Source organism: Brachyistius frenatus, unplaced genomic scaffold (genome assembly GCF_029030835.1).
Source record: "Brachyistius frenatus isolate BFR_SWC_R1_liver_20210118 unplaced genomic scaffold, ASM2903083v1 Contig_163, whole genome shotgun sequence".
Lineage (NCBI taxonomy): Eukaryota > Metazoa > Chordata > Actinopteri > Embiotocidae > Brachyistius > Brachyistius frenatus.
In genome coordinates this window covers 762,527-786,379 of record NW_027210762.1, presented here as the reverse complement: position 1 = coordinate 786,379, position 23,853 = coordinate 762,527, and the positions used below count along the sequence as shown (strand labels likewise).

Genomic DNA, 23,853 nt, shown 5'->3' with positions numbered 1-23,853 from the left:
TGTCACAAACGATTGAGGCTGCAGTCAAAATGATCAAAATGAAAAATCGTGTGAAATGCCGGATGCTCATCCAGCGGAGACGTTGGGGGATTATCCCGAATGACCTAAACGGTGTTACTCATTAAAGCACCGCCGTCACCTTCGTCCGGTACAGAGGTGCAGTTTCCTTCTGGTCTAGATTATTTTTAATTACGAGAATGGATTCGTTGACGAGGCTGATATATCTACAAGATGAAAGTCACCTTATTTTTTAATCCTGTTGATTGTTTCATTGGACCTTTTTTTTTTAACACACACACACACACACACACACACACACACACACACACACACACACACACACACACACACACACACACACACACACACACACACACACACACACACACACACACACACACACACACACACACAACACCTGAATTCTCCTGCAAACTCTACAAACTGGAGTTGCGTAGAAAAAACAAAGGATCAAAAAATGTCTAATTATTTCTGTCGTTTCATTATTTGTTTATTATTTTATTCGACCTTGTATTCTGAGTTGCAGACAAATCGCCTCGTACAACATTGGGCCAGAGATTTACTTTTTCCCTCCGTGCTCCCCGCGTTACCAGAAGACTCCACTAGGTGGCACACCGCAGGGATGTTTTCAGAGAAATCTGGATGTGAAGCAATAAACATGGCGGAAAATTGAGGGGGATCGCTACTTTTTTTTTTTTGAATCTGCGAATATAAGGTGACAAAAACACGCCGTCCCAAATTCACGTTTTCAGTATTTTCCGTCGTGCGTGATTAATTCATTTCGGAAAACGCGCACAGCCGAACGCGTAGTTTACAGCAGGAGTCCATCGGTTAGGAAGCCGACAGCCACGACTGTTACAGGAGGCACAGGAAGGAGCTGAGTGGGTTCCTGCCTCCCCCCCTCCACCCACCTCCCCCCCACCCCCCACCCGCCGCCCTTCGCCTTGCTATATCACGGCGCAATGCTGACGAGGCCCTGAGCTCTGCGGTCTTGTCATCTCCTCCATTATACTTCCACCATTCATACACATGAAGTCACCTCGTCAGCAGGCGAGTCGGAGAGATTTTCACCCTCCTAGTTTTTTTTATTTTTTTTTATTTTCTACTCTGTGGCCCGATGTGAGTCGAGGGTGCAGCAAACAGTAACTGATAGAATCGACATCTTTGGGTGTCTGAAAAAAAAAAGTCATCAATAAAAGAACTTGGTTTTACCTCAATTTGAAGTAGAGTTTGATTTAATGGGTTTTTCTCCACTGCAGAAAACTTCAGAACTTTTTATTTTTTATTTTTCAGTGCTTTTAGTCTTTCATCTTTTCCAAAATGTAAATTAATATTAAGTGAGTCCATAGAACAGAACGTTCTGATCTGATAAGGCGCCCGACAGCAGAAGTATTGACGCGATTATCAGCAAGCCGGTGGAAAAACATGACACCTGCTTTTAGATTTGATTTTGAAGGATCGATTGTAAACACAGCGATAGTGATAAAAAAATTTTTTAAAAAACATCTTTATAGCAGGTCTGCTTCCATAAAGATCCCCGTGTGTCAGTGCAAAGTCACTTTTGAAAGTTTAAAAATCTCAATTAAATATGTATAAACTTGACACTGGCCAACTGGATCTTTCTGGCATTCGCGGGAGGTCGAGTAAGTAACTCAACTGTCATACGTGGGTTTTGTTTTTTTCTACACTGTCCGCTCCATCCTGGTATTGCAATTCAGTTTCATAGAATTTTATTCATATATAGCGCCAAATCACAACACGGGTTATTTCATGGCGTGAGTCCTTAACAACAGAACTTTACAGCATCATGCAGAGGAAAACCAACAATTCAACAATTCCCACGTAAGCTCGGAGGCTAAAAATCTCCAACAGAGGGAAGGAAAGAAACTCCCTTTTAACAGGAGGAGAAACCTTTAGACAGAAACGGGTTGGGTTTGAGGCGGGGGGAGCAGAGAGAAAAAAGGACAGCATAGAGATCCAAAACATGAGCCGTTGGTTGGGCCGGCAATCCCAAAGACTCTGGGAGAGAGTTACTGATGGTGGTACACGAGTGTGCAGAGAGTGAAAGAGGAAAGAAAGTTGTTGTTTTGGGCTTTTAAAGTTTGGATTTGTCACTTCTGTGAACTGAGCAAAATTTCCCACAAGCATCAATACCAGAGGGGGGTGGGGTGGGGTGGGGGGGTTGGCAGCGTCTCCGGATCGGAGGCGTTGCGGCTTATTATCCTTATTCGCTACATTAAAAAAAAAAAAATTCTGCCTCGCCAAACCATTAACGATTGCTCCGCTTTCAGAAGCACAATAATGCATCGCCCGGCAGGACGACGCCGGCCCGCCGGCCAGAGAGTGCTGACGGACAGAAATAGACGACGACAAGGAGACGACGCTGCAGCGACAACTCAATTACACCCCACTCGTTCAGAACGGCGTCGATATGCCAGAGGATTTTGTTGGGAGAGGGATCGCCCGGCCGCATGCGTCTTTTTGCACAATTTGCACTCGAATATGAACACAGGCTCCCAATGATAACGTAAAAAGCCACTTGAACCACTTCCCCCGCCCCCACTTCCCCCGCATTATGCGATGGGTAAATAATGTGCTTTCATACAGTATCGACTGCGGTGGCCTGCTGCTGCACTGTTGTTTGACACCGCTCACGGTTCCCTGAGAGGCGGCGGAGGCGATGGCAGCCGCCTGATTTACGGCGTATAAATTAACCGCGGTGGAACAGGAGTCGGCCGATCGCGCTATTCGGGGCGGTGTTTGTTGTTTACTGCAACAGATCTCTCACGAGAGCTTTGAATGATCCGTTTTGCAGCATTTCCGGAGTTCGAATATTCAACCTCCGTGCTTTTTGTTTTTTTGAGGACTCTCTGTATTTTGTCATTTTTGCTTCATCACAAAACACATAAATCAGTTAGATAAAATACTTCCCGGTGAGATCCGATATCGATTAGAGTCGCTCTGACTCCTTCAACGTTTGGCGAATGAACACAAACTGCCCAAACACACGCAAATACAAAAAAGGATGGAATATCAACACCCAATCAGACCTCTAGTTGAATTTATTCGTCTGATCCGAACTGATCTGGTCCTGACGGTTCAGGTTGCGAATTACACTTCAAACTCACTGACGTTTAACAACGTGAAATAGCCTTACCTCATGAATTCCTAATAGACGGAGCATTAAAATGAAGCTGCATTGAACAAAAGTCTGTTTACTACTTGATCTTGAATCAAATATTGGCTGATTAAAATTTGAATATTGTTAACTTGTTAATTTGGTGTCGTATTTTTGGCCGTTTGTAACAAAATTAAACTTGGATGCAGTTTGGAAGTTTACCTTTTTTTTTTTTTGGCAAAGCCCACCTGATCAGAACAGAAAGAAAAGACCGTCTGTTGGTGTTTATAGCTCCTTTAACGATGATAAATGACATGGCTTTAAGTATATTTTAAGATGTTGAAATGTCTTTGTTCAACAGCATGACTCCTTGTAATCGTGTCCAAATAAAGACAGCGGTTTCTTTTTTTTTTTCTTCCGACTGTCCCATCCTCACGTCCTGACAAATATTTGAGAGGATGTGACAGTCGACCTTGATCTTCCCATCCTCAAAATTAAAACATTCTGTCCGTCTGTCTTCTCTTTGCAGTACGAGTTCAAGGTGAAAAATATCAAGAAGAAAAAAGTCAACATCGTGGTGTCTGTCGATGGCGTGAAGGTCGCCTTGAGGAAAAAGAAAAAAGTGAGTAATCTTTTCTTTTCTTTTTTTTCTTTTTAATCTGCTCTCTCCAGCGTGGCGCGATGTTGTCATTTCAATTCAAAAGCACATATTGATGCTGTTGCAGAGTGGGCTGATAAAATGAAAAAAAAAATCTGAATATCTTTGTATTCATGAGCCGGAGAGTCAGTTTGGATAAATGCTTCAGTGTTGTAGCTTCTCTTTATAACAATACATGAATGTTTTTTTTTACATCCAGTAACTACTATTTATTTACTCAAATAGTGTGTGCACCCCGTAGACTTTATATAAAAGAGTTCGTAGCTAAATAGCACGTTTTTGTAATTCCTCCCACTCGCCTGCAGGGGTGCAGAAAAGCTCCCCAGTGCTGGTTAAATTCAGTTCATTGAATTTGATCTGAGGTGTTTCTGGTTATTCTCTTGTTTATCCATTTAGACTCAGCACGCTGACCTGTGCTCTCAGTTTGTGTTTACTGATAAGAGATCATTTGTAGTTACAGGAAACAAAAGCACCCCAGCAAGTCAAACAATGCCGACTTTTTAAAGAAGCAGTTCAGATTCATTTCCTGTTTCCCCGCTTGTAGCAGAAAGGTGACGATCGATCCGCGGCTTAATTAGACGGCAAATAGAGGCGAGATTGTTAGAGAGGACAGAGGGCTCCGAGAGGGATCGAAACCAATGAAAGAACGGAAATGAAACGAGTTCAAAGATGAGAAAAAGAGTGGAAAAAGAGAAGCTGAAGAAGCCAGAAGGGGGAGGGGCTTAGAGGAACATATACGTTTTCCAAATGCGGCGAGAGCTGACAGCTGGAGTCGACCGGCGAGAAAAATCACACGCAGGGGGATGGAAAATAAGACGAAAAATCGCTTAGCATGCAGTCAATTCTCCTCACCAGAATTTTGTGGGATTTTTTTTTTTTTTTTTTTTTCATCTCAATTAATCCAGACTTTAAATCCATCCGAGTCTGGATTAATTTGTCAAAGTTTCAGACAGCTGTCCTCGACAGACTCTCAAATGTACCGAACATTCAGCATGACTAACGACTCCATTGAGTGTTGCTCCGCTCAGACACAGTGTGTGTGTGTGTGTGTGTGTGTGTGTGTGTGTGTGTGTGTGTGTGTGTGTGTGTGTGTGTGCGTGTGCGTGTGCGTGTGCGTGTGTGCCGGTCCAAGGACCGAATTGTTGTGCAGTGTGTTATCTTTGTCAGCTCACAGATCTGATTGGCTACTGACAGCTGCCGGCTGTGAAAAGGTCTCCGCCGACAGATTTTACTCATCAGAAAATGAGCAAACGACGCAGGCGGTATTTTCTTCGGGAATTTTTCAGCACAAAAAGTCAAGCTGACGCCAAATTCTTCCAAAGTAAAATGTCAAATTCCTTCATTTTTCAATATTTAAGTAGTAAAATTAAAAAAAAAATGTCAACCGGTCCTGAAGGATTGTAATCCCTCCAAGTAGGACTCCATCAGCTAAGTTAAAATCAAAATGTCACATCTGGTTATATATTTATAGGATTGTTCTGTTGAGTGTATGAAATAAAAGGAACATTATTGACTTTTCCTCGTCCTCGCAGCCAGATACTGTCAGGTTTCCATTAGCGTCTCGTTAAAAGGAAGCCTAATTGAGTTGCCTGAATGCCCCTCCGAGGAACAGACTATTCATTACAGCGGTTATATAAGTCGACCTGAGAAGCCCGTCTTGGTTTTCTTATTGTTCTGTGTTGGATGATGCTTTCAGTACGCTCCAGACCACTCACATTTGTTTTCTGACTTCAGCAGCTCTTTCACTTTGAAGTCAAATAATTACATTAAAGTTGCCAATCTCAGCTTTAATATGAGCTGCTTTACATCCGTGTTGAAAGAACGGTAATACATATCGTGCCCAAAGTTTAGCAGGTCAAAAGTAAAGGACGGGTCCACACGAAGCCATCGTGTTTCATATTTTGGGAAAAATCTGTTGCCAATCTATGACGGCCCTAAAAAGTATAAGAATATAAGACCTCAGCTGTGACTCCCATGGTGCATTTCACTAAGAAACTCATTAAATTATTTAGCTGAAGCTGAAGATTACACCGTTAGATAATCATGTTGGGTTTTTTTTTGTGTATTCCCAGCTGCAATAACAAAGCATTTTGTTTCACCCCAGCTCTGATTTGTGCCTCTTCTCCAGAGTGAATTCAGCTGAGGCTCATGGGTATTGTAGTTAAAAAAAAAAAATACCCATAATAATCCTCATAAATCTCAGAAATTTGGACAACATAATTAAAAACGCAGATTTTTCTATTTACAGCGAGGAAACCAGTGATCTGGGGATGATGATGTTTGACTCCGGTTCCTCTCAGATCTGGAAATTGGATAAAAAAAAAATTGAGTATTTGAACAAACAAACCAGAAGTGATGCGAATGATCGACTTCTCTAATGGGAAAATATGAACGCCATCGTCGACAGCTCGTATTCACATTAATTGGCCGGCTGGAATTAGATTCCAGTCAATAAATGGTGTCTTGTTTCTTCTTTACCTGTTTGGCTCCTCGTCCGTGAAGCTGGAAATGTCAAGTGTGACGGTCAGCGATCTATTTTACATCTCTGAGTGTGGCGGAGCTAAAAAAGAAAAAAGTGATTGAATGATTCGAGCAAACAAAGAAATCAATATGAATAATTCCCGCCCGGCCCGGCTTGACATTTTGATTGTGACATTAAACTGAAAGGAAGATTTAATCAAAGGGACGGACAAACAAAAGGGGAAAATCAAAAGATAAACATGATGCTACAACAATATCCGCACACACGGACTAATATTTTCCTGTGGGACTGAATTGTTTTGTTTTATGTCCCCAGAAGAAGGAGTGGACGTGGGACGAGAGCAAGATGATGGTGATGCAGGATCCCATTTACAGGTAAGATGGCCGCCAGCTTTATTTCTTTAGCTCATTTTGAAACCTTAAATTTGTTTTTTGGGGTTGTTGTTTTATTAATACTAATTCTAATCACTTCTGTCCTTCTGGCTCAGTGGGCTTCTTTTTTTCTTTTTTTTTTTCAAATAAATTTGAATCCCAAAGTGATTAAATTCTCGGTGGCGTCTCAGGAAATGAGAATCTTGAATTTGAGTTTTTTCTTCCAACCCAACTTTATATTTTGTCGTCGTTCATTTTGAAGATGACGTCGCGGCTCGACTCGCTGCCATCTGAAAATGAAATCCAGAAAAAGTATCAAAAGCGAGAAGATTGGAGTGGAGAAGTGATTCTTTCAGATATCTGGTTAGCTCCCCTCTTACAACCTCCCTGATAAAAAGCACCTGTAAATCAAAATGTCAGCGCTGAATAAGTATTGCCACTGAACTCGGTATCTGCTGCGTTATTCTTATCTCGTGCCCCGTTTTTGGGGCGCGTCTCGTTGCTTCGCGTATCGGGACATCTTTGCGTGTCATCGAAATGACACCTTCTCGGTGTGGAGAATGTCGTTGCCTGTTTCGCAATAAATGGGAGGCTGAAGAAGAAGAAGAAGAAGAAGAGGAGGAGGAGGAGGAAATGTCAGACTGAAACACGGGATAACACGGCGTGAATATCAAGTTTTGAAAAGGGCCGAGGGACCGCGGTGAACGGCGCTCGATCGGAATTAGGAACGCCGTGCCTGACTCGTGGTTTGTGCTGATGTGAAGGAAGAGATGAGAATAGAAATAGGAGGGTGTGTGTGTGTGTGTGTGTGTGTGTGTGTGTGTGTGTGTGTGTGTGTGTGTGTGTGTGTGTGTGTGTGTGCGTGTGTGCGTGCGTGCGTGCGTGTGCGAATTAGCGAGATTGACATGCATACTCGGTCCGTTCCAACCAAAAGGTCAAGTTCACCGAGTCAATTCGCCGCGGGGGCGTTTGTGATCCTTTGATTTGAACTCGCACCGCCGTCGTCGGGGCCGACGCGCCACTAGGGGCGAGTTATCGATGGGATTTTATCGATGCCCATACTTCTTATCGACACAAACGCTTATCGATGAAAACGAATAAAAAGACAACCATTAAAAAAAAAAAAAAGATTCAGCGATTATTTCTGAGTCACGCAATTTTTTGTTGTTGTTGTTGTTGTAATTGCACAAGTATTAATAGCGGAATCGTTTTTCCATAACTCCGGCGCCGCTTCGGACCCGGTTCCGGTTGGACCGGGAATTTTCGACAGCCGTCCCTAAATGCTGCAAACACACAGTCGCTCGCGGTGTTGAGAAAAAGCAGCTCGTGAGAATTTAGCAGTCCAAACAGATTTTTTTTAGGAAATGATAGAGTTATCTGAAGATGTCTCCATCATTAGTCACTCTCTCAGAGACACACACACACACACACACACACACACACACACACACACACACACACACACACACACACACACACACACACACACACACACTCCTTCGTGGTGACATTGAAATTTGCACAAACAACTGACAAGTGACTAAACTGATAAAGAATCCTCCTTTTCTACGGAGGAGAGATCAAGTTGAATACTACTTGTGCTGCACTTCATATTCTGCACTGAGTGACTCATCCTTTATCCCCCATGCTCCCTCTCTTTACCCTTCACACACACACACACACACACACACACACACACACACACACCCTCCCTCCCTCCCTCCCTCCCCCCCCCCAGGCGGTACTGCTCAGAAGTGCATCCAGGAGCCCGGTTGGGCCTTTTTTTTTTTTTTGGAAACGATTCTGTCAGAAAGATGGATTTTGTCCGGCTGTTTGTGTAAGCATCTCTGCGCTCAGAAATATTCTGAAGGATTTTGTTTGGTCGATGATGCCTCAGCTTGTCTGAGCTCTGTGCATGGGATTTTTATTTTATTTTTTATATTACAGTTGCCCCACAGGGGGAGGAGGAGGTGTGGGGCGGGGGGGGGGGTAGAGCAGGATGGGGTGAAGCCTCATCGATCAGCTGCTGTCGTCTGCTGAACGAAGTCTGACGGATCCTGACGACGTGTTTTCTGGTTTTAAAACTGAAGTCTCAAATAGTAAATGTTCAGCTTTGACAAGTTTCAAACTAGGTTTATGTTTGTTTTTTTCACAAACGTCAGCAGGGGATTGGATTGGATATTGTTTTCAATTTTGAGGAATGAGATATTTTTTTCATCCTTTGTTTTTATTGAATATAGAATTGGACAGAATATATTGTTTTGTTTGTTCCCTCGACCAGCTGTCAACCTGCTGTTTTTCAATTTCCATCAATATCATTACCAGATGTAGAAAATGCTGCGTTTTCTCCTCATGTCTGCACGTCCTACCGACCGCACCGTAAATCGCCTGGGTAACTATGGCGACTCCCAAAAACAACTGGACACCATGCTTGAGCTGATTTCCGTTAATAAAAGACACCAACTTCACTCTTTCAACACACATTTCATTCAGATAAACTCTGGGGAGAAAAACAAATAAAATCTGAATCTACATTTCAGTAATTTTGAATTTGGACGGAGCAGCTTGTGATTACCGAGCGCAGCCGGAGGCGAGCGGTCATTGAGTAGAAGTGTCCGCGAGCAGCCGCAGGAAAAAAAAAAAAACCAGCGTCACACCGGACGACAGCGGCGGTCACGTCCGCCGACAGGTTGTGATTATCGGCCGGTGCGTCGCTCCTCCGGTAGCCCTCGCTGATAAAATGAAAAATGATAATACGTTCCTCCTCTCTGCTTCCCACGGAGCCCCGATGTCGGCCTCGTGTGTCCTTGGCGCACTTTCAAAGTTGTCCTACACAGGAAGTTAAATCGTTATCAACGTGCGAGGGAGTTTGGATTCACATCTCTCGGCTGGCGCGTCACGTGTCGAGGAGAGATTAGTGTGCGAATGGAAACGCGGCAGAGATTTTTTTTTTTTTTTTTTTAGCATTTAAATCATAACCCTCGTATCGTTCGAGTGTAAATGAGGAAACGCCTCCGTCGGTCGGGAGAAATCCCCGTGCGGGTGAACACGGCGCGAATGCGAAATATATTTGGGTATTAAGTCGGTAGAGTATGTGCTCCATAAGCTAATGTGATACATAATCATATCCCAGCTTTTCAAATGCAGAGAGGAAAACGCACTTCAAAGAGCTCGGGACTGTTTTAAACGTTCCTGTGTGGGGTTTTATTTATTTATTTATTTATTTTTTTCTCGGGGTGGAGATGCACGCCGGCTGGACGCCGCGTGTCCAAATCATTTTGGAGGATTTAGCCGAGCGCTTTGCATATTTCTTTTGTGCATTCCTTTTCATCTTCAGCCGCTTTCTAGCTGGAGCCGCCGGCTCGCCGCCACCGAGGTTTGTCCGCCACCAGTCGGGCGGCACGGACTCCGTCGCACACATTTACACCTAAACAAGTCTGGGGACGCTTAAAATGATCTTCTTTTTTTTTTTTTTTTTGCTTAACTTCAGTTATTTCCTAAAATTCTAACTGTTAAAAATCTTCAAACGGAGGTTACTTTCCTCACAAGGATACAGATGAACGCTGCTCTGATCTGCTGAAAACAAAACAAAGTTTTATCTTCAAAAAGACAGACTTGGGAAAAGAAAAACTCGTTGCTTTATTCAGTTCTGTTTTGAACATAAAGCTTTTCTGTTACAGTGGAGTTTTTACTTTACCATTCGTATCACAAGTCTTGTTGAAGATGAACTTCAACGTGTACCGCTAAGGACGACTCCAGTGAGAACAACATTTTCTGATGTTTTTGAGGCAGCTGGTTGGGGATTGCAAGTACGTCAAAAATCTTTGACATGCCTCGAAATTCATCCACAACTTTAAAAATCAACCTATTGTGTTCATTTACAGGTTCATCACTTTATTCTGGGACACGGTTCAAAAGAATTTGATTTATCTGAAAGCAGCTCTGTAGGCGTCCCTCAGTCTGAAACAAGCTGCTGCAGCTGCTGTGTCTTTAAGCCCCCAAAACACGGCTTTTTGAAGCTTATTTTCTAATGAATGACGGGATTATTCTCAGATGGACCGCCAGGAAAAATAATAAGAAGGAGTGACTTTAGCTAACAACACCAAAATGACTAGTTGAAACAATATATTGACTTTATATTTGATGAGAGAAGTTGAATGGGAGTCTATGGAGCCGGAGGCTTTTTGGAGCCGACCTCTAGTGGCACTCGCTGGTATCGCAGCTTTAAGGCACTTCCGCATTGGCCTCATGAAGATGACCGTATAAGGACATCCGTGACAAGCTGACATGAGCTCATCTGAAGCCAGAGAGCTCAAATGAAGCTTAAAGGAATTATTATTTGTACATACTTTTACATCAATATTTGAAACTTTAGCCATGTTTGAACATCCAAAATTGTCATATTATTTACACGACAGAAAAGTATCACAGGCCCTTTAATTATTTCTTGCAAATAACCGGGCAGGAACAACTCCCCTCACTCCCCTCATCTGCTGAAAATTTGAGTTCATGCACACACAAAAAAAAAAAAATAGGTCAAATTTAACACGAGAGACAGGAAAGAGGGAAAAAAAATGAAGAATCCACATTTGGACTGCTATCTGGAAAGAATCGTTAGACGTGAGATATTTATGCATCTCACGCTTCAATGGTTTCTACATGAGTCACATCTGCATGAATCCTCACACATTTGGTTTTTTTTTTTTTTTTTTAATTACAACCACACAAAAGAATCGTGTTGCTCACGAGATGTCGTGGGAAAAGATTTTTTTTTTCCCCATGTGGAGCTGTGACATGACACACTGATGGAGCACACCACTCAAAGAAGTGTCCTTTATGTGTACTTCTTTCAGTGACAGCTATATTATCTCTTAAAATCTCAAAACCCACTACAGAGAAGCTTTATGTTGCTGCAATTTGCATGAGAGATGGGATTCAATTATATCAAAGGGGAGACGTCTCCTTGACTTATGTCTGCGCACACACACACACACACACACACACACACACACACACACACACACACACACACACACACACACACACACACACACACACGCACACGCACACTATCTGTTTCGTCTTATTCATACATGCATCTGCAGAAGCGCCGGGTGGTCACGAGTCATTGGATATTGTATAGATATGAAATGGATGTTTAAATCAAGTTTTGACATCTGTGTATTGTAACCGCACAATAAGTAGTTTTCATAGTCGAGGCGGAACACACTAAAAATCTGCTTTAAGTTTATTTCATGATTTACGGTGATGGTCCGCCATCTCCATAAAAAAAAAAAAAAAACGATCATCTTTTTCACAATAATGTTGATCGTTTTTTTTAATGAGATATTAAAAAAAAAAACGTTATAATTACAATATTCCTAATGACATCAGCCAGTGAGGAACACGGAGCTGGCTTCATCTTTGAGATGCGCGTATAACAACAAACTTACTTACGACTGCGTAGCTGTGGCAGACGTATACGCTAGCTTTACCTGGCCGATCTTTGTTTATTTTATTTTTTTGAAGGAACTTTTCTATCGATTTGAAAAACAGCTTTCAGGTGCCACCTTCTGGTGGTCGGCACGCATCACTACCAGGCACTTTATTCGTATTTTTAATAACTATTAGAAAATTAGAACATTTCCCGGCGACAATTCGTAAAATCTTTCGTCCAGCTTTTTTTTCCGGCACTTACTTAAAACCTGTTATTATTTTTGTACTGTTGTTATTTGTGTCACGGTCCGAAATGAAACAGGAAGTTCATAAAAGATTCAGTATTGTGGTATTTGGTACTCTGGACATGACTGCGGTGTTGTTTTACCCCACCAAGGTCTCCGAGCCCCCCGCAGCCCTCAGCTCTGAATCGCTGGGTGGCCTGAAGTTTTTACTGTACACTTATATAGTGCGTGTCTAACTGTGTGTTTGCGTGCGTGTTTTGTTGTTGTTGTTGTTGTGTGTGTTGGCTGACGACTTTTGGCAAGCGCGGCTAAAAAAAAAAGCTGCTCGGTGCCGCCGGTTTGATGTGTGTGGGAGGGCGTTCGTGCTTGATCCAGAGGATCCTGATACGTTTCTTACTTAGTTGGTCTGCTGGTTGATCCCCGAGGCTGCAGCTCTCTGGCAGGTGGAATGTGAAACGCACACACACACACACACACACACACACACACACACACACACACACACACACACACACACACACACACACACACACACACACACACACACACACACACACACACACACACACACACACACAAACAAAAGCAAATTCCTCCTTCCTGGCTGAAACCTTCCACCTCTTGTGTGCCGTCGTACCGACCGGTGTTTACAGCCGTCCGACCTGCAACAGCAGCTTTTGTTTACACTGTTTTGTCACGGTTTGTTTATCGTAAATGGGAAAATTAGCGGTTCACGCGGCGGCCAGATGGCGACAGAAAGCGACAGGACTCTGATGTCCTGTGTTGTTTTTGTTCCTCACTCGCAGCTGAACATTTTTTTTTGTTTTATTTTTAATATTGTTTGATAGTGTGATATTGATGAGGTGTTCGCTTCGTGGCCGCTTGTCTGTTTGTATACGTCTAATTAATTTTAATGGAACTTGATGCTTTCAAATCAACATTGTGCACAAAATGACTTCTTGCGACATCTTTGACGACTTTAATACTCCAGATTTTTCCCATTAACATCTGCGTCATTCTCTGTTTTTATCGTTATTGTTCGCAACTGAAAGTATGTGGTTAAAGCTTGGGAAACGTCGTTAGGTGTTTTATTTTAGAAGACAGGCTACATCCCAAATTTTTTTTTTTATGATGTTCATACAATGGCAGTAAAGTGAAGGGGGCCGTCCTTTAATTAACCATTGACGAGTGCCCAGAAAATATCGGGACAGTATTTTTGCATGAATGCCCATCCCTATTTAAAAGTACTTTTTAGCTGTTAAACTTGTTCTACAAGTGGGAAAAGCCAAATGTGTACTCTGCAGACCTTCTTTTCAACCGTCTGCCAGAAGTAGAAATTGTAAAGTCAGCAAAAGCATATATTATTATTCCACAGAGATGGTTTGATCAATAATTTCAAAGACATCCTAGGAGCCCTTCTAACGTCAGCCGTCGGGGCTGACATATTTCTCGTGTTATTGGGTGCTGGCGGCCTCGTCAGAGAACAACGGTAACACACGTTCCTCCTCTAACAGGAACAAATTGTGAATTAGCAATCATGTTTTGTTTTTTCTAAAGTAAAAAAAAAAATTGACATTTCCAAACGGACTTTTTTTTAAATAATCGTGCTTATTTCGTTGATGCGCATAAAGCAGCTGCGGTGGATTTATTTTGGTGAGCGGATCTCTCTTCAAACTCTTTGAAAAACTCACTCGTAGCTCCCTCATCTGTATTTTATAACCCGCAAAGTCCCTGAATGAACAGATGGCACGCGGAAGCAGTCGTTAATCAGAGCGCCAGGTGACGAGGCCTGTTGGATGGATAACATGCACTTTGCTGCCAATACATGTTTTACCTTCACTTTCATGCCCTACAATGCATTTGATAAAACGGACGTCTGTCCAGTGTTTGTTACTGGAGTTGCAGTTAAGACTTTTTCAGATTTATTCAAACTTCTTCAGTATGTCACTGACCACACAACCTAATACCTAATATCATTTTTAATCCAATGTCAGTACATCTTCGCATGTGGGAAAGTAGGGATTTGTGCATTAAAAGCAGTTTCAAAACCAGATCAGTAATTATATTTATATTTACCATTATTTTTTTCCAAGACTTTCGCACCCTCCGACGCTCCATCGAGGGTTGTTTGCATCCTTTTTAAACAGTTTTAAACTGCGGGTAGAGCAGCTTCTAACCAATCAACACTGACCATCATATACCCCAAAGTTCTGTGCTGAAACTCGACCACCACACTACTTCAGCGTCCTTGCTCTTACCCTACACCCCTACTGGTTGCTGATTGGTCCGGGCTTCAGAGTCTGGCTGACCAAACCCTAATGTGAACAGAGTTTTCAGACTACAATCACAGTGAACACTGGAGCTTTTCTTACTGGAATCAAGCCAGGTACCGAGGCAGCTACCCCAGCTGTATTTGGGCGAGGGCAGGGTAAACCTCCGACAGGTCACCAGTACGACTTTCACAAATGTTGACGTCTGTGTTTTCCGCTGTGTTTACACGTCTGTCTCGGGTTTTAACTTCTCCGGCCCGTCAGCTCGTGGTAATCGCCGCCGCCCTCGAGAGACGCGGCCGACACGCCCTCGTTCCCACCTAACGGTGCGTATTGAAAGCGTTTGGCTCCGCCCCTTAACTCTCACTTCAAACCCTCCCAATTAAAGTCAAGTTTGATGTTTGCGTGTTCTAGAAACACCCTGATGATGTGATATGGAAAACAAGGGAACGCACACACACACACACACACACACACACACACACACACACACACACACACACACACACACACACACACACACACACACACACACACACACACACACACTCGTGGAAAGCCCATACAGATTCTCCCAACCTTATTCTGTCCTGCACAATTTCTTCCTCTGCGCCATCCCTTCCGCTCCGTGCACCGACCTAATGGACTGTCCAGTCAAATTTGATAGTGTGCTCACTTCCCGACAGGAGAAGGAACTCATAGATGAAAAATAAAATACAAATAAATAGACGAGAGCCGTGTTCCTCGGGAGAGAAACTGCAGATGCACATTTGAAGGGTCAGTTCCCTCAAATTATAAAAGAAACGGTCATGCAGTTTTGCTTTTAAGTCCCCAGGTTTTTAGACATCTGGTCTTTAAAGCTTTTGTCACAACTCCTATATGATGGAAGAGAAAGAAATGTCCTTTGTCCCGTCAAAGCTTCAAAAAACCACTTGAAAATCTCACACTGAACTAAACTGGGCTATTTCTGCAGAAGAGAGTAGTGCCAGGGAAAAGAATTGAAAAGGTTTTATTCTTTTCTTTTTCTTTCTTGAAATGCTTTGAGCACCAAAATCACCTTCGCCTCCACCAATACTGAGACTGAGGCTGAAGTTGAAACATTGGATATCTCCAAATATATTCTAAAATCCTCTAATTAATTATTTGCAGTTTTGGGTAGTAATGTGGGACTAGTGGCTCTTTTAATTTCTGTGCAAAAAAATTTGGAGTCCAGCAGGTTGATAGTTTAAACTTATCAGCAACTCGGTAAGTCCTGCTAAAAATGTGCAGTTGCATTTAAGGATTGTTGGAGCGATTCAACCTCCAGTTATTTTCTCAGCTGTCTTATTTTACTATAAAAGAAGAAATTCATCCATTTACTCGAATGGTGAATCAATTATAAGATTTATGGTCAATAAATGAAATGTTCACTGAGTAACTGTTACATTTTCCATGAAATGTTTGGATACCATTATTAACCAGGTGTCAAAATGATTTAATGCCATAAATCTATTTGCTTTTAAAGCAGGAAATTATGAAACACGAGAACCGGCTCCAGGTGGGGTTTTTTTTTTTAGAGACATTTGTTTTTAAAGTGAGACGATGGAAGTTTTTCTTTTTCAAAATTTTTGGGCATTTTCACCACACCTGGTTAGGTCACCTTTTCCTGAACAGCGTCCACAAGTGGCCTTTGTAAGGTAAATGCTAAAAACAACCCACCTATGTTTGTTAATGTTAGCCACTGTAAAACTTTTAGTGTTGAACTTCAGCGCTTTATTACCTCTAAATTCAACTTTTAAGAGGAAGAACGAAACCTCTGAAGAACAAGCGACTATTTATGAATCCAGACAAAATCACCGACAGACTAACAGGCGTCACACCGGTTTCTTGTTTCAACACAAAAGATGGGAGGCCATTAAAATGCACTTCTTGATGTCACATTTCACCAAAAAGCCATGATTTCATTAGTTCGTTAGTTCTTTCTAATTTGATTCATAAAAAAAACACACAAAAAAAAGCAGCTGCGGGCTTTTAAATAGTTCCAATGCTCAGAGAAAAAATAGCTTCGCTCGGCCGATTGAGTCTCTTCCCACACCCAGATCAGAGGGACCCCGTGGTTCTCCGCATTATTACAGCGTTGGACGCCGTCCAAATGCTGAGAAAAACAACATGAAGCCCAACTTAATCACTGACAGTCTCCAACACACCACCGTGTCGCCGACAGCTCGGCCTGCCGCCCCCTCCGACCCTGTGTGGTTCAGAAATAGGAAGTTTTAAAAAGTCAGAGAGAACATCAGACGTAGACCTCTCGCGGGCGTTTGGGGGGCTTTTAATTATTCCCCCAGCCGAGGCTTTGACGGACAGTTTTTTTTTTAATTCTGTTATAAGAACTAGTGAAACACTTGCATGAGCAGGCCGACTTTTATCGTTTTCTACCCCGAAGGAAACGAAAACGGCCAAAACGCTACCGCAACAACATGTCGGGGAAAAAAACCCCGCTTGACTTCAGCGTCACTTGGCAATGAGGTTCTTCCGTGACGTCGTCGGGGTCGTTGCGCCGTAGAAACCGTCAACACCGAGTTCTACCGGGACCGTCTGAAGGCGCCCGAGGGGAACAAAACATCCGCTGAACTGTGGCGCCACGGCAACAGGGTTCCCCGGCGTGACAACACGCCCGCTCGCACAGCGTTGAAAATAGTTTCTCAACTCAGTCGTTCTAATAATTCAAGAGACAAGACAGGCTGTCGGTTTTAACTGCGCGCCGAATCCCACAGTTGACGCTCGACGTTCAGATTTAATTAGAGATACTGAATCTTGTGTGCTTTTTGCTTTGCTCTGCATTAAAATTTCACCACTTTCATTTCCTACACGCTGTCAAACAGCTCTTTGAAGAGCCCCGTTTCCATTTTTCATTAGATTGATTTTGTTCGTCACAAAATAAAAAAGAAGATCTTTCATAAAGTTTTGTCTTTCTGTGTTTATTTATTTATTTTTCTTTATAGCCTCTGTTGAACATTAACGGACCTCTAACGCCAAATTTGTCACCGGAAAAGAGGACAGCGGCAGCAGAAGAGCAGACGTTAGTTTTACGGTCCTATTATCGGGTCTGAAGTGACCTTTAGCTGTTAACGGTGGCGGTGCACCCAAAACATCTCTTAACTGGAGAATGTGGCTCCACAGCTGCCGGGTTTTATTGAATTCATTGTCCTCTTTATTCCATTTAATTCATTGTCCTCTCTGTTCCAAATAAAATACTAATATCTGTAAACTTGCTGCAGGGCTTGTTTTATATACCCATTTTTTCTTATGTTTTCCAACTTGTAAAGCTTTTACTTCTGCATTGAAGCAATGCAGCATATTTTTGACTCGTTCAGTTTTATTGATCATCGGCGTCCTCGGAGGATTTTAAGGGCTCGGAGGGAAACCGTGTTATTACCGTTGCTAACACTTAAAAAGATGGACTTTTATTGCTTTTTCCATTTTTTTTGGAGAATGTAAAGCGCTTCAGTTTTTGTGTCTGCATTTATTTATTTCCTCCAAAAAAACAAACAAAACAAAAAAAAGCCTCCATCCCTCCACTGCTGCTGCTGCTGCTGATATAAACTCTCTCAATTGAATTTAAATGAAGACGGTTCAGTTCTTTCTGCCCACTCGGCGCTCTCCGCCGCCTCTGGGCATGATGCGTGTTTGTGTGTGTGTGTTCGTGTGTGTGTGTGTTTGTTTGTTTGTTTGTTTGTTTGTTTGTTTGTTTGGGTATCTGAGCTTGACCTTGACAGTCCACATTCTCCCGGGCCGGATGTGGGTGTGGTTAGCCGGGTGCGATTCATGCGACGCCGATCAGCAGTCAGAGCAGGTAGCGCGATTTTGTTCCTTGGGAGAAAAAAAAAGAAAAAGAAAAAGGCTTCGCTGAGTCAATCCTGCCTCCTTCTATTTGTCCTCATTGTTACGCAATTATTCTTCACCTTAAAGATGCAGCTGTATTTAATTCATCCTCCGGGCTCTGATGTTTTCAATTTTTTTTTTTTCCAATGAAAAATGCCTCGAATTATAAAAAAAAAGGAAGAAGGTCAGTTTAAACAGACTTTGCACTTATTTACTTTTTTGTGCTGCCGGGCATGAGAACTTGTTTATTTGCACTTTATTATTGATTACTGTTGTCCAGTTTTACCTGCTCTAATTCAGTTTCTGAATACTGTTGTGGTGATTCTTTGATGGCAAATGTTTGACGTAGCTACCAAAGACAAAACTGCAGCGTTATTTCCGGTGTCTTGTTGTCAGCCCACTTACTGCAGTCATGCTGTGTTATGTGTGTGTGTGTGTGTGGTTTTTTGTTTTGTTTTTTTCACAAGTTTGCACTGCATGCTTACATAAGGCGTTTGCTGCCTCATCTCGAGGCTTTAAAGAGCCTGACTACGGTGTGAAGGAATTATCCTCCCACGCCGCAGAGTGATTAGTTTTCATGACGACCTAGAGAGCTCCGACACGCTCATTCATGTTTTAGCCACGCGTGGCCTCAGCGGAGTAGATGTTCTACCTAATTTGAGATCTGCACTTGGCATGTTAAAGCCTAATGTTTATTCATAGGAGAGAATTTATACACTGGGATATTCTTCTTTTAAATATCACTTTACAAAATGAGATTTTCTGATAAATGATCCTCAGTTATGTGGATATCGTGATCAAGCTTGAACCATTTGGTAAGTTCAGATAATGACGTATTAATAGTGATAATAAACTTTATTTGTATAGCACTTTAAAGAGCCTTAAACAACACAACACCCAACAACACAATGAGCGTATAAAACAACCATAAAAACAAAATTAAACAGGAGTATAAAAGAAATAAGAGTTGACCACTAAAATCAGCAAAGGCTCTCCGATAAAAAATATGACTTTATGACCCCCATAACTTAGGAGGCTCTGACTGAAAATGCTTTGTTACCAAAATTAAGATGTGACATCACTTTACCATGAAGCTGCCTTTAAAATCCAGAGATTCTGCAACATTACAATATCCCAAAACCGTATATCCTGATATCGATACGCTGCCTGACTCTAAAGCTCTTTTAGTTATATCGTACATTGTGTTAGATGTTTTTTAATCGGGAACTTCCTGCAAACACAGCCTCTGACTTCCCCGCTCGCGCTGTACGGGTCGGTTCGACCGGCCGCCATGTCGGAGCCCGTTACAGAACTCATATCCAATAACGATGATTCAAACGAGACCGCTTCGTCTTCGTTGCTGAAAAAAAAAAGCATGTTTTTTTTTGTGTTCTAAAGCTGAAAGTTTTAAGATGAATTTGTGAATTATGATTATGTTGCACTTGTCTTTTTGAAAAATGTGTAATATAATTTATCTTAACAGGTCAGAGTCTTATTGTCATATTGACACGATGAAGCATTAGATGGTGACAGTCAGACTTATTAGAACATTTCTCGAAGGCAGAAGTTTGACTAAAATATCCCAAAATCGTACATACAAAGTTTATTGCAACTATTCCCAATAAACACAGTGTCATTTTCCAACACTTAAAATATGATAAAACGAAGCTCTCCATGTCCATCCGGGACTCTTCTGAGACTTTCAAACATATTAAAACAATACTACCGAAAAGTCCTAATTTGTAAAACCAGACGCCGACATCGCCGGTGCATTGCATGATGGGAAAAGTTTTTTGTTTTTGTTTTTTTTTAAAAAGTGCGAGGGTGGCAGGAATGTAAAGAGGAGGTGTGTGAAAGGATGCGGAGGAGTTGAGTCCTCATTTGTTAAGTAATAAGCTCTGTGGTGAAGAAGGGAGGATAAGAGGCCGACGTTAATGAGAAAACTTTTTTTTTTTTAAATACTTTTCAGATGGATTTACTTTGCGGTACCAAATATAAAAGAACTTTCGATGCAGCTGGGCTTTGAATTTAGTTACGACTAAATACTAAAGTCGTATCCGGTCTCCTGTCAGGCGACGACGGAGGTTTCAGAGGTGCTTTCAAAGCTTGATAGCATTAGCCGCTAGCGTCCTTAATACGTTCAGCACATGCAGGTTTTTAATAATGTTGATATTCTGCTCTGGTTTTCAGCAGTTTGAGGTCGAGCTTTGTCCATTTGATAGATTTACGTTTTTGGTTTTTTTTACAGTTGCGTAAAGAGTTTCGCCGTCATCCACTTTAATAATATAAGTAGTAGTTACTGGACGTAACTTCAGTTCTATGAGTGAGTTCGTATTTTGTTTCTTTTCCTCCCAAGACAATATTCGGGGAAACGCTGAGCTCTGCATCAACTTCTCCGTCTCTCATTCTTTGACTGATTGCTTTGTTGTTTTTTGGGTTTTTTTTGGTCACTGTTCGTTAGCATCTAAAATGATGTTTTATTAGTTCAGTTTTATTTCTGTCTCTCCTCTTCTTTCTGTTGTTGTCTGGAAACTCGGTAGAGACCAAAAAAAAAAAAAAAAAAAAATACCTGCACGCTGCTACATCTGCCTCCGTGTTAATTAAAACTCCCGTCACACGTTTCGATCCGTTCTGCAACCTTGCGAGATGTTGTGATGCACAATGTGTCATATTCTAATTCCTGTGCTGTCGACCGGATGCATATGTGTGTGTCTGTGTATGGATGAGCTGTGGCTTCCTCTCCCTTGACGTGTCAAAATGCAGTTTTTGCAACAAGGACGACGAATGTGTCTCTGGCCTCTTTACAGCAAGAACAGAAGGTGATAGTGAATAAAACTAAGGAAGGAAAACAACACGAAAGAGAAAAAGTTATCGAAAATGAATTAGTTGAGTTAAATGATTGAACTAATTCTCCTTACTTTTTCGATCCAATGTTTTGGCGTCAGCCTTGGAAGTAACTGTCAAGTCCGGGCATTTGTTTGAGGTGTTTTTTTTGTTACTTGTATTCTGTTACAATATTTGTTATTTCTAGTTTCCAAACCCCGACATTGTGTTTTCTCCCCCGAACCTCAACCATGTGCTTTTATTTAATAACCCCAAACCACCTGCTGTAGCTAAAAAGTTTTTTTTTTTTTTTTTGTGGTCCACTACATGAAAACGTGTAACTTTCACGCCTGGACAGCACACAGCGTGGCTATTTCACGTTTTGGCTCTATAGTGGGTTGAGATATTATTTTAAAGGTTGCTTATCTACCCTGCAACAGTTTCCTTTCTGTAAATATCCAAACACCAGAGTGTGAATGTGATCAAACACAAACTTACCTGCAGGTCTTCACGCCTGAGGCAGAACACCGAAATACCACAGAAATAGTTCACCTGTCTCAATTCGTTTGGAGCTTTTGTGTTTACGTGAGAGAAAAGTCCTCCGCTTGCCTTCGCCGAGCTCGGTTTATTGCACGGCATGAGATATTGATCCCGCGTTTCAAGGCAAAATGTGTTCAAAGACGTGCACAAACCGGGGCGCTTAACGTTTTCAGTAAATAATGCATCAAAGAATAAGTTCTCACCTTGACTTCAGCAGGAAATTGCCTGTCTGCCGGATGAATTAAGGCTGTTGTGTAACTTTCAGAATTGCCAAGGCTGTGCTATAAAAATATCCTGTTTTTTTTTCTTCTTCTTTTTTTCTTTCTGTCTTTATGCGGAGATTTCGCTGACACAGCAGCTTTTCTGATAATGAACCTCTACCTTTTTTCAGCCCTTGCCACTTATAGTCATTTTCAATCTACATAATGGCTGATCTGTACGCGCTTGTAATTACGTTTTTGTTTATCTCAGTGTTGCCACAAAATCCACGCTGCTCTGGAAAACTTTTTTTTTTTAGGTCGCACCGACACCATCTGCGTAGTGAGATATATAAACGGAGGGAACAGAACAGAGCTGGTAATTGTGAAAGCAGAACTTCTGTTTTCTCCCGCTGCTGAGCTGTTGAGTGGTTTTAGTGCAACACAGTCAAAAGGGGCTTTATGGAGCCTCTTTCTGTTTAAAGCGGCGATCCACTTGAAGTCTGCAGCTCAATTCAAAGTGAAGTCATCTTGTTGCAGTTAAATTAAAAAAAAACATTTAAATGAGCAGCATTCACAAATTATAATGTTTTTTTTTTTTTTTTACTGTTTGAAGCACTTGAATTCTCACTGCTATTGCAAATCTTTGAAACTGTGAAAAACTGGTAGAGAGTCAGTGGGAGACTTCATAGTTCGTCTTCAACATTAAATGAGATATCTGAAAAATAAATTAAAATATCATGCAGCTCGCTTCTACAAATGATCCCAGGGATGTTTCTGGCTTTCATCTCTGTCTGTCACATAAACCTGGAGACCAGCTGGAACCTGTCAAAAGCCTGAACACATCCCACTAAAATGAGTGACGTTCGCACCGCCGACGCACAAATCTTACAACAAGCAATTTATTTCTGCACGAGAAGCATTGTTTCAAATTTACAAACCTGGACCTCTGACCTTTAACCTCTTACCTGAAAATCAGGTGTTCAGCTGGTTTGAGATTTAAAATACACAACAATCGGACTCCAAACACATCACTTCAGACACGAATAAAGTCATTATGAATTAGTAGGTAACGTAAGAACGTTAACTGCACCCTGTTTGTAATATTGCTTAATTATAGCACATAAGGACACATTGCACATCGTAACCTTTTAGTTTCTCCGGTCACCTGCATGTCAAGACAGTAACTGAAGGTCCATTTTTCATTAAAAAAAAAAACATTTTTATTAAAAATTTCAGGTCAAATATGACCTTTAATCCTCAGAAACTCCAACATAATTATGGAAATATGACTCGACGTGCAGCGACGACACCCCGCCGACCCCTTTTTATTCTTGCGTTGCAACACCTGCACGTTTAAAAGCACTTAAACGCGTCACTCAAATCCAAATTCGTACAATCTGAGTTAATTAAAAGATCCGGCTTTTAAACGCCACAAATATGACGTCGTGATTAAGTCTTCGGACATTTCTGCGTCTTTCTGTTGTCGTTTATGTCGTAAATATGAATCCTACTAATAATAATTCTGCTATTAAAAAGCACACGATATCGGAAACGTGACGCTTCCTGCTCGCGGGAGTCTAAACGCCAGACGTCGGGTGCGTCGCTGTATCGATCCCCCGTCGACGCGTTGCCTCTTATAGCCTTTGATTTATTTATCAAAGGAAGAAATAAATGAGGGAGGCCGCCTGAAACGAGCCCACTTCACGACTCAAACATCACAGCCTGCTGCCCGACGGGCCGTTAACGTGGAGGGCTTTGTTCACGGGGCGGGGGCGGGAGGGGTGGGGGGGCGGAGAGGCTTGTTAGCGCAGCATCACACCTAACGGAT

General features: G+C 41.9%; 1 protein-coding gene across 2 annotated transcripts in view; it reads left to right on the top strand.

Moving 5' to 3' along the window:
* Positions 1-23,853, top strand: part of nos1apa (nitric oxide synthase 1 (neuronal) adaptor protein a) — a 119,957-nt gene that overhangs the window by 44,695 nt on the left and 51,409 nt on the right. For both annotated transcript variants that reach the window (XR_011311739.1, XM_069716822.1), the window contains exons 3-4: positions 3,669-3,761; positions 6,595-6,653. Coding sequence is in view for 1 of the 2 variants with exons in the window: in XM_069716822.1 (XP_069572923.1) it covers positions 3,669-3,761; positions 6,595-6,653 (152 nt within the window). In the remaining variant the exon portion in view is untranslated. The remainder of the gene's footprint in view (positions 1-3,668; positions 3,762-6,594; positions 6,654-23,853) is intronic.